The sequence below is a fragment of the Procambarus clarkii genome, chromosome 35 (genome assembly GCF_040958095.1).
Source record: "Procambarus clarkii isolate CNS0578487 chromosome 35, FALCON_Pclarkii_2.0, whole genome shotgun sequence".
NCBI classification, from domain to species: domain Eukaryota; kingdom Metazoa; phylum Arthropoda; class Malacostraca; order Decapoda; family Cambaridae; genus Procambarus; species Procambarus clarkii.
Window position 1 is genome coordinate 10,747,856 of NC_091184.1, and position 10,654 is coordinate 10,758,509.

Here is a 10,654-nt window from a genome sequence, read left to right on the forward strand (position 1 = left end):
CCGTAGTATACACGGTTAATCTGTTGTCTTAAACATATTTGATAAATTTGCATCCATTATCATTGTTAGTAATGTCTCCCAGCGTAATATGTCTAGCATTAAAATCTCCCATGTATATTGTCCCATGATTGTCTAGATCTGGGAACAATGTTACATTGAGTTTCTGGCTTCTGGCATATACGTTGAGGAATGAAAAGTGGCCTGCTGTAGTTTGTACATGAAAGTGATGGTACTGTGTGTGTACATTGTGTGACGTGCTCACAAGAATGTGCGGTAAATCACTTCTGACGTATGTTAATAGGCCTGTGGCGTTACTGTTATTATAGGATGCATACCCTCTGATCTTTGGTGGGGTTTTGTTTATCATGTTGGACGTGTAGGGCTCCTGTATGGCAATTATATCTATGTTGTTACTGGTAACATGTGCAATTAGGTCATTCAGTCTTTTGTTGATGCTACGAATGTTCCAACTGAGAAACCTAATGGTCCTTGTGTCAACAGCAGCCATCGTCTTGGTGTTGTTCCTCCCTGGGACTGGTGGTCCCATTGTTGTCCTTGTCCCACTTACACAATGCGTCAATAAGTGACTCTACGACGTAAAGAGCCACACCAACCTGGCGTTTTGTGTCGTCAGGAACATCTGGTGACATCATCAGATTCTTGATCACTGAGTAACTCGGGATGGTCCGCGAGTGAATGCTCTCTGTAAGTCGTAGGGCATAATTACTATCACGCAGAATATTATCTTTTTCATTCTCGTACTTGGCTTGAGCGCGTTCCTTAAGGACATGAATCATTTTAAAATATTCTGATGCAGGTCGACTTCCTTTTCCAGTTAATGTTTCTGTGTCACTATCACTGTTGTCATCCCTGAGTTGACTGACGACGTCGCGTCCACCGCCTCTTCTGTTGTCGCTCTCCTCTCTGCCGCCGCTGCTGCCGCCGCCGCCGCCGCTGCCGCCGCCGCCGCCGCTGCTGCTGCCGCTGCTGCTGCTGCTGCTGCCGCCGCCGCTGCTGCCGCCGCCGCCGTCTCCACCACCACAGGAACCTTTACCAGCGCGGGTCACGGCTGTGACACAGCGGCATGAAGACTGCTGTATCTCTTGTGGAGGAGCCTGACGTAGCGTCTGTATAATTCCAGTCAGTTCTGCTACCTGCGCTTGCAAGGCTGCCAACTGTTCTTTAACTGTTATCTCAGACTGTTGTGTGTTGTCAGGGGCGTTGCTGGTACTGTCACCGTTATGGGGTGGGTCAACAGTACTAGAGCCGGCATCAGTAGACACTTGTTGAGTATCGGGCACTTGCCTCCTTGTGCCAAGGGAGGCTGGCCGTTTGGTACAGTCTGAGTGCCAGATGGTGACTCCCTCCATACCACATCTGAAACACCTCAGCGGCGGTTTAGTTGGAGTCACAGTTTCAGGTTGTTGCCCTGCTTCTGTTACAGTGTTCTGTTGCCCCTGTTCCAGTTTTCTTTGTTCTCTGGTCTTCTCCCAGCAAACACAGAACGTTTGTGGACGTTTTTAAATGGTTCCACAAAGGTAATACTGTAACTTTTGACATAAATACGTATATCTGACATTCTTAAAACCAAAGGATATAACTAAAAACATATATTCTTATGACACAGTTTTTTAAGATTTATGTAAAAATTTAAAAATAATAGTAAATGCTATGGTATTATAATGTTTTCACCCACTGAAGAACTGTCAGTATAAGCTTATACTGACAGTTCTTCAGTGGGTGATCACCGGAACAGAGAGCACACTTGGGTGTGGGGCACCAACAGTGCTTAGCTACGTGGCCACTGCCACAGCACTCGTAACATTCCACAGGGTTCGGCTCCCACACCCTGAACGTGCTGGGGGGCGCAAACTCCCCACCAAACCAATACTTTTTAGGTGGCGGATCATGCTTCTTCCAGACTATGACTATTTGATTGGTGGGTTTACCATTTTTGGTCAACCTTCTTGCTTTGTGAACCCCGTCTAATTCATAGACCCACTCTAGTGGATACTCGTGATGGTATCTGTAGACTAGGTATTCATCCATCTTCTTGTTTCGCGATGGATTATCTTGAAGAGAGAACTTTATACCACCTATTGTTCCTTGCTGAAGAGCACCCACAACTACCTTATTCTGTCTTGAAACGTACACATATGGGGAGTTGACATGTGGACGTAGGAGGTCTACAGAGCCAGGTTCGTACGCCTTGCTCAGTTCCCTGCTCCAAACAATTAGGTGATGAGAGGGTAAACAACCCCCGCCATTTTAGTAGCGCCCGCATGTGAGGTCCAGCACGAGCAATAAGGGAAAATCTTGACACAAACTGTATCTATCATAAAGAAGAAGCACCACCATTGACCGCCAAGTGCTCACATCAAGTCTAACTCTAAGAAACAACACTCAAGCCTTGACGCTTCTCCCAACATCCGGGGGAGAAAACCTTCACACAAACTACACCTGTCATAAAGAAGATGAAGACTCACCAGTGTTCACAGTGTCCGAAGGTATTCACCGGTGCTTCACATGTGAAGCGTCACATGTTAGTGCATTCAGGTGACAAACCTCATGAGTGTCCAGAGTGTGGGAAGAGATTCCGTACGCGTGGACATGTGAAGACAGACATGTTTATACAGTCTCCGTGGTGTAGTGGTAAGACACTCGCCTGGCGTTCCGCGAGTGCTATGTCATGGGTTCGTATCCTGGCCGGGGAGGATTTACTGGGCGCAATTCCTTAACTGTAGCCTCTGTTTAACGCAACAGTAAAATGTGTACTTGGATGAAAAAACGATTCTTCGCGGCAGGGGATCGTATTCCAGGGACCATAGGATTAAGGACTTGCCCGAAACGCTACGCGTACTAGTGGCTGTACAAGAATGTAACAACTCTTGTATATATCTCAAAAAAAAAAAAAAAAAAAAAAAAAAAAAAAAAAAAAAAAAAAAAAAAAAAAAAAAAAAAAAAAAAAAAAAAAAAAAAAAAAAAAAACTCACATGTTAGTGCATTCAAGGGACAAGCCTCACGAGTGTCCTGAGTGTGGTAAGAGATTCAGTCTGCATGGACATATGAAGACTCACAGGATGGTGCATGCGGATCAGAGACCTTTTCAATGTGCCGAGTGTGGCAAAAAATTTAGAGAACGTGGAACTATAATAAGGCACATGTTGGTGCATTCAGGTGAGAAACCTCATGCGTGTCCAGAGTGTAGGAAGAGATTCAGGCAGCGTGGAAATATGAAGACTCACAGGATGGTGCATGCGGATCAGAGACCTTTTCAATGTGCCGAGTGTGGCAAAAAATTTAGAGAAAGTGGAACTATAATACAGCACATGTTAGTGCATTCAGGTGACAAACCTCACGATTGTCCAGAGTGTGGGAAGAGATTCAGTCGTCCTGGACATATGAAGAGGCACAAGATGATACATGCAGATAATAGGCTAAACACTTTGAGTGTGAAAGATAATTAAGAGAATGTTGAAGGATAATGAGGCAGATAATGGTATATTATCTTACCTTTAATCTAACAGTGTGCTATCACAATGTCAGTTGGATGTTCTTCAGAGGTAATTATATTTTGCTTGAGAAATACACTTCACAATGAAAAGGTAAAGATATGAAGATATTTTATTATATTGTTCTTTTATGAAAGTTAGATGACCAAGCAAGAACTGGAGAAGCTGTCACTAGGAAAACTCAAAATTGCTTTTAAGTACTGTATAGAAATATCTCTTTAATTTAGCAAAGGTAAAACAAAGCTTTAAATGTTTTTCTTCATATATATGTAAATAATGTGCTTCCTTTTTTTGCTTCCTGTGGAAATTTATTTAAAATGTAATATACTCTGTAGCTAAGTTATGGACATTTTTGTTGTAATATTATTTAGCATTGGAGTTGGTGAAGAAGACAATCTGAGACGTACTTAAGGTGACACTATTTGATTGGTAAGGAAATGTATATTAATCGAGGAATCCTCTCAGGAGATTCATATGCAAACTGATGTCCATTTTTTATTTTTTGTTTAGGCCTATGTATGAGTTCTATTCTTGATTATAAATATTTCACCGAAGAGCATATTGAAGGCTGATTGGCATTTATAGCTATCAGTCAAGTTAATATGAAATTTAAATTTATATTACTCTAAAAATTTATCACTCTAAATTTACCAGAAATTTATTACTCTAGCCTAACTTTATCAGTTATGCTGTAATTGTCTGGGAATAATATTTTACCCGATTTACCTGAGGGCCACTAACCCGAGTGGCCTCGGTGAGAACAGGAAGTCGTCGGCTTGTTAAAGGTTCCCTTCCCCCTCCCAGTTTGCCTTCATGATTTTTTCCAGGTATATTTTGAAATTCAGCACAGTTTTGGCAGTTATGGGTTTTGTGGGTCGGCAGTTCCATTGATCAATAACCCTGTGGGTGAAAAAGCCTGATTCAAAGTTATATTAGTCTGATTGGCAATTATTTTATCCTGACTCAATTTATATAAAAAATTATATCAAAGAGATATTTATGCTTGTGGGTTGTGGGTTCTATTACGTCTATCAATGGAGAGTTTCAGATCAGGGTTAGCATTTAGGAACAAGGTTTTGTACTTGTAAATAGCATAAGAGAATGTGCAGAGCGAGTGTATATGTAGCATGTTCAGGGATTTAAACAGAGGTTGGGTGTTGTTTGAAGACAGTTTTATTGTTCTGATAGCAGATTTTTGTTGGGTGATGATGGGCTTGAGGTAGTTTGCAGTGGATGAATGAACCTCATGCATAGATACTGTATGTTGAGATACCACCCCTAATTTACAAAAAAAGCCTCTAGATTTTTAGCTCCAGCCATTGCATTGCTCTACAACAAATTATTTGAACTCTAGACCTTTCCTGATATTTTGAGAAAAAAAGCAAGAGTAACCTTAGTCCATAAAATCAGCAATCTCACTGAAGTCAACAATTATAGACCAATATCAATTCTGCCGATTTTGTCTAAATTATTTTAAAGTTAATTTACATGCAGCCTTACTCCTATTTATACTTAGTTCTTCCCATAATGGCTTCAGGCCCAAAAAAGGACCAATCTTGCCCAGTTAGTATGATTAATTTCATTTATGCAGCCCTTGGAAAACTTATTCATTTATTTGTTGACCTACATAAGACGTTTTGACATTATAAACACATTAACTTTCTTAAATTGAAACATTACAGAGTAAGAGGTCACTCCCTCCAATACCTATAATCTTACCTCAGTGACAGGCTCCAGTATGTCTCTGTGAATAATTCCAATTTTCCCACTCTACCCATTAACACAGGTGTCTCACCAGGCAGTATTCTTCACCCTCTCATCTTTTTCATCTCTTCCTCCCTTTCCAGCTCGTTGCCATCGTGAGGGGGCTTGGTTGGCGGATGCTAGAGTGTGATGCTCCATGGGACAGTGTCCTCTGTCCTTTTGAAGCCTAATGCTCCTGCTGCCTTCTTCACTAATTGTGCTGAATGCTTTTTCCTACTGAGTTTAATTTTTCCTTCCCAATTCTCCTTTTTAATTGCTATTTCCCAGCGACTTTTTGCTATTCTTGATCATTCTTTTAGATGTCGTCTTCTGTTTTGACACTGGGTGTTAGGTGAGGCACAGTCTCTCGCCCTTAAAACTGTGGTACCCGAAATTGTTGAGCAAAGGGACACTTTTATTGTCACTCTTTTCCTTCGTTGCTGAGCCCAATCTTGATGGACTGATGGTTCTTAAAGTGGTGATTGCAGGGCATATATCCACGATGCACCCTTAGGGGGGGGGGGCCACATCCTATCGGGTGTCCTATCCTCTAATTGTGGCGCCATGGTGGGTATGGGGGCTTGTTTGTTGATGAAATGATTACCTGTTCATTTACATGCTGATATCTGACACTTATTTTTAACTTCTCAGATGTGGGGTGGGAGACCAGGGCCCCAAGTCGGACTGTGATGGAAAGCCGGGCTCTGTAGCCCCCTGCTACTTTGGTCCCAGACCAAGCAGCTTCGGACTTTCCCTGCTTGATACCCGCTTGATGGTGTTTTGGGAGTTCTTCTAGTCCCCGAGGCCAGGCTTGACTTAAGAGTCTACCAGTCCCGACTATCTCTGCTCCCCTTCTACCTCTGTGGCAGGGTTGAGCCCCAAGCTCCCAATGATGACCACCTCATCACATGGAGTGGCTTCATCTCTCATTGTAACAACTGCGCCTTTTACCCCCTCTCTTACTGAGGGTGCTCGGTGCCGTCCTCTCCACAGTCACACTCGCACAATTCCTTCCGGTTCTAATACCTTCCAAGCTTTGTTTGGTCCTGCTACATGGACTAAGTATTTTAATCTCGGTCATGTTAATTCTACTCGTCCTAATGATTTATTCATCCATAAACACCTAGTTGATACCTGGTTGATGGGGTTCTGGGGGTTATTCTACTCCCCAAGCCCGGCCCGAGGCCAGGTTTGACTTGTGAGCGTTTGGTCCACTAGGCTGTTGCTTGCAGCAGCCCGCAGGCCCACATACCCACCGCAGCCCGGTTGGTCCGGCACTCGTTGGAGGAAACTACTTTGTTTCCTCTTGAAGATGTCCACGGTTGTTCCGGCAATATTTCTTATGCTCGCTGGGAGGATGTTGAACAACCATGGACCTCTGATGTTTATATAGTTCTCTCTAATTGTGCCTATGGCACCCCTGCTCTTCACTGGTTGTACAGTACTCTGCATTTCCTACCATATTGTTTACTCCAGTATGTTGTTATTTTACTGTGCAGATTTGGGACCTGGCCCTCCAGTATTTTCCCACTTGTATATTATTTGATATTTCTCCCATCGTCTTTCTAGTGAGTACATTCGGAGAGCTTTCAGACGAACCCAATAATTTAGATGCATTATCTCGTTTATGTATCCTGTATATGTTTTCTGTACTCCCTCTATTTCAGCAATCTCTCCTGCTCTAAATGGGGAAGTGAGTACTGAGCAGTACTCAAGATGGGACAGCACAAGTGATTTGAAGAGTACAACCATTGTGATGGGATCCCTGGATTTGAAAGTTCTCGTAATCTATCCTATCATTTTCCTGGCTGCCGCAATATTTGCTTGGTTATGCTCCCTAAAATTTAGGTCATCAGACATCATTATTCCCAAATCCTTTATATGTTTCTTTCCTACTATGGGCAAATTAGATTGTGTTTTGTACCCTGTATTAAGTTTAAGGTTCTCAATTTTACTGTATCTTAGTACCTGGAATTTATCGCTGTTAAACATCACGTTATTTTCTGTAGCCCATTTGAAAACTTTATTAATATCTGCTTGTAGTTTTTCAATATTTTCAGCAGAGGTAATTTTCATGCTGATTTTTGTGTCATCTGCAAAGGATGATACAAAGCTGTGCCTTGTATTTGAGTGTATATCTGATATGAGAATAAGGAAAAGCAATGGTGCAAGGACTGTACCTTGAGGTACTGCAGCTTTTAACTGCTCTTGGACTCGATTTTATATGGTTAACTGTTACTCTCTCTGGTCTGTTCGACAGAAAACTGAGTATCCAGCGTCCTACTTTACCAGTTATTCCCATTGACCTCATTTTGTGTGCTATCACTTCATGGTCACATTTATCGAATGCCTTTGCGAATCTGTGTATACTACATCTGAACTCTGTTTTTCTTCTAATGCCTCAGTGATTTTGTCGTAATGGTCAAGTATCTGTGAGAGGCATGATCTTCCTGCTCTAAATCCATGTTGGCCTGGATTGTGGAGGTCATTGGTCTCCATGAAACTAGTGACCTGACTCCTGATCACTCTCTCAAATACAGTAATTTTATTATGTGGGACGTAAGTGCAACTGGTCTATAATTCTTTGCCAATGCTTTGCTACCTCCCTTGTGTGGAGGGGCTATGTCTGCTGCTTTAAGCGCATCTGGTATCTCCCCCGTGTCCAAGCTCTTTCTCCACACTATACTGAGTGCCTGTGCTACTGGCACTTTGAATTTCATTATAAATATTGAATTCCATGAGTCTGAACCCGGGTCTGAGTGCATGGGCATATTGTCAATTTCTCTTTCAAAACCTGCCACGCTCGTGTTGATATCAATTATATTTACAGGGGTTTGTATATCACGCGTAAAGAAGTTGTCCGGATCTTCCACTTTCATGCTGTGTATCGGGGTGCTAAACATGTCCTCATATTGCTTTTTTAGGATTTCACTAATTTCTTTGTCATCCTCAGTGTATGAACCTTCACTAGTACGAATAGGTCCAATACTGGCAGTGGTTTTTACTTTTGATTTAGCATATGTGAAGAAATATTTTAGGTATTTCTTTATTTTTTGAATTGCTTTCTGTTTTAGTTGCCTTTCGTCAAGTTGATATGAATGCTTCAGTCTGTTCAATTTCGTCAATCTCCCTGTTTAAATTATTCCTTCTTTGTATGGAAAGTCGTGTCTGCTTCAGCACTTCTGTTAACTTTTTTCTTCTTCTGTAATGTCGTCTGTGTTCTCTTTCTACGTTGGACCTTGTGTAGGATTTTTATTACTTAAACATTTTCCCATTGAATGTTGTAAGTTCCTTGTTTATTTTCTCCGAGTCTATCCTTTTATTATTAAAATTTAATTTATTGAATAGCCCTTCTCGCTTGTTGTTTCTCTTGGGCCTACTACCATTGTTAATGTTAGTTTCCACTTCAATGAGCTTGTGGTCCGAGTACGTAGTGTCCGAGACAGTAATGTCTCTGATTAGCTCATCATTGTTCGTGAATATGAGGTCCAGCGTGTTCTCATTCCTAGTCGGTTCTGTAATCTGCTGACTGAGCGAGAATTTGTCACAGAATCTCAGTAGTTCTCTGACCTGTGATTGGTTATTTCCAGGTTGATTTCATGCTATAGTATTACTGTTTATTATTCTCCATTGTAAACTGGGTAGATTGAAGTCTCCAAGGAAGATAATATCTGGTAAGGGTTTGCTAGGTTATCAAGGCTATTTTCTATTTTGTGGATCTGCTCAGTGAATTCCTGAACTGTTGCATCTGGCAGTTTGTATATTAGAATAATAATTAGATTTATATTCTCTACCTTGATTCCAAGTACCTCTACCACCTCATTGGTCAAGTTCAGGAGCTCTGTGCATTCCAGCTCCTCTTTAATATACAGACCTACTCCTCCACTTGACCTAATTACTCTTACTCTAGTTGATTTGGTGGATACCTTTGTCACTTTTAACCCCACCCATACTGGTACACGTGTTGTTACAGCTCCTTCTCGGGAAGCAGCTGTCCACTTAGCCTCGTTGTCCTGCATTGGGGAGACACCGGTTCGAATATAAAAAAATGCCTGGTTAAATAAATGCCAGGATTGGCACAGTTATTCTTCCATACCATGTAGCAACTGGTGATAAGGAACTTAAAGACTACCATAATAAACATGTCCTTGAGGCCCAAGGCCATTCTATCCTCCATATTAATATGTTACTCGCTCTCCCTCGTGGTCGTCATGGCCAGTCTCTTTGTGTAATGAAAATCACTTTTGATAGGTCCCTTCCATCTTCCGTAACTCTTGGTGCCAGATGCTGTATTCAGGAGTACATCTGCTCTTCTCGCCTCTTCCCTCTGTGGTGTCACCTTGTCATGGTGAGGGGCTCACGTACACCACCCTGGGACTAGTGAGGGTTGCCTTTGCCCACTCTCCTGTCCCCTCTTTGTGTGTTGTACATGCAGATAGGCACCACGTAGGGGGCTTGTGAGCCATCGGACCGCCCGCTGGAGGGGTAGCCCTGAGTGGATGGCTGGGTGTCCAGGCTGGGGCAATAGGGGGAGTGGGGTCTTTGCACCAATGTGGGAGAATGAACTATGCAGTAGGACTCCTTGTTAAAAAGGGGGGGGGGGGCCCTGCTGAGAGACGATGCACCCTTCCTGTACTGGCCCGTGCTGTTCCAGGCCCCAAACTTTTAGAAAGACTGCTGCATGGTTGATGAAACGACTTCCCTTTCCCAGGCTCATGGGGGGTGGGTGACCAGGCCCCTGAGTCGGACTGTGCTGGAAGACTGGGCTCTGTAGCCCCCGCTACATTGGGCCCAGACTGAACTACTCCCCCGCTCCCCTTCTTCTTCTGTGGTTGGGTCGAGCCCCAGGCCCCCTCTGGTGACTACCTCGTCCCCTAGTACGACTCCATCTCTCATTGTGACTACTGCACCTTATGACCCCCCTCTCTCTCTCTAGAGGGTTCTCACCACCGTCCCCGCCATGGCTGCTCTCGCATGCTTCCTTCCCATACCAATTCGTACCATGCCTTGTTTGATCTTGCTACGTGGACTAAGTACTTTGACCTCCATCATTTAGATTCTACTCCTGACAATTTCTCCCTCCATAGGCACCTTGTTGATTCAGTAGATGCCTCTGTTACTTTTAACCCTACCCATCTCGGTACGCATGTTGTTGCTGCTTCTTCTTGGGATGCAGCTGTCCACTTGGCTACTTTGTCCTGCATTGAGGTGACCCTCCCTGTTGGGGTCTCCAAGAATGCTCAGTTAAGTGCCAGTGTTGGCACTGTTCTCCTCCCACACCATGTTACAACCGGTATTAGGAACCTCAAGGACTGCCACCAGGATATTAAACATGTCCTCGAGGCCCGAGGCCATTCTGTTCTCCAGGTTTACACTTTCACGACCCCCTCGTGGCCGTC

The 10,654-nt window shown here is 43.2% G+C and overlaps 1 protein-coding gene across 1 annotated transcript; it reads right to left on the reverse strand.

Moving 5' to 3' along the window:
• Positions 1–664: 664 nt before the first annotated feature.
• On the reverse strand, positions 665–1,370 carry LOC138371319 (protein no-on-transient A-like). The gene is made up of 2 exons (XM_069336105.1): positions 885–1,370; positions 665–703 (listed from the first exon to the last, which is right to left on the reverse strand). Exons 1-2 carry the CDS (start codon positions 1,368–1,370, stop codon positions 665–667), a joined length of 525 nt encoding a protein of 174 aa, XP_069192206.1.
• Positions 1,371–10,654: the final 9,284 nt, after the last annotated feature.

Bases quoted from the DNA above. Each gene is read 5' to 3' on its own strand.
- LOC138371319 (XM_069336105.1), bottom strand. From the start codon at position 1,370: ATGGAGGGAGTCACCATCTGGCACTCAGACTGTACCAAACGGCCAGCC. The intron at 704-884 runs GTCAGTCAACTC...TACGACTTACAG, and splicing joins GAGGCGGTGGACGCGACGTC to AGAGCATTCACTCGCGGACC.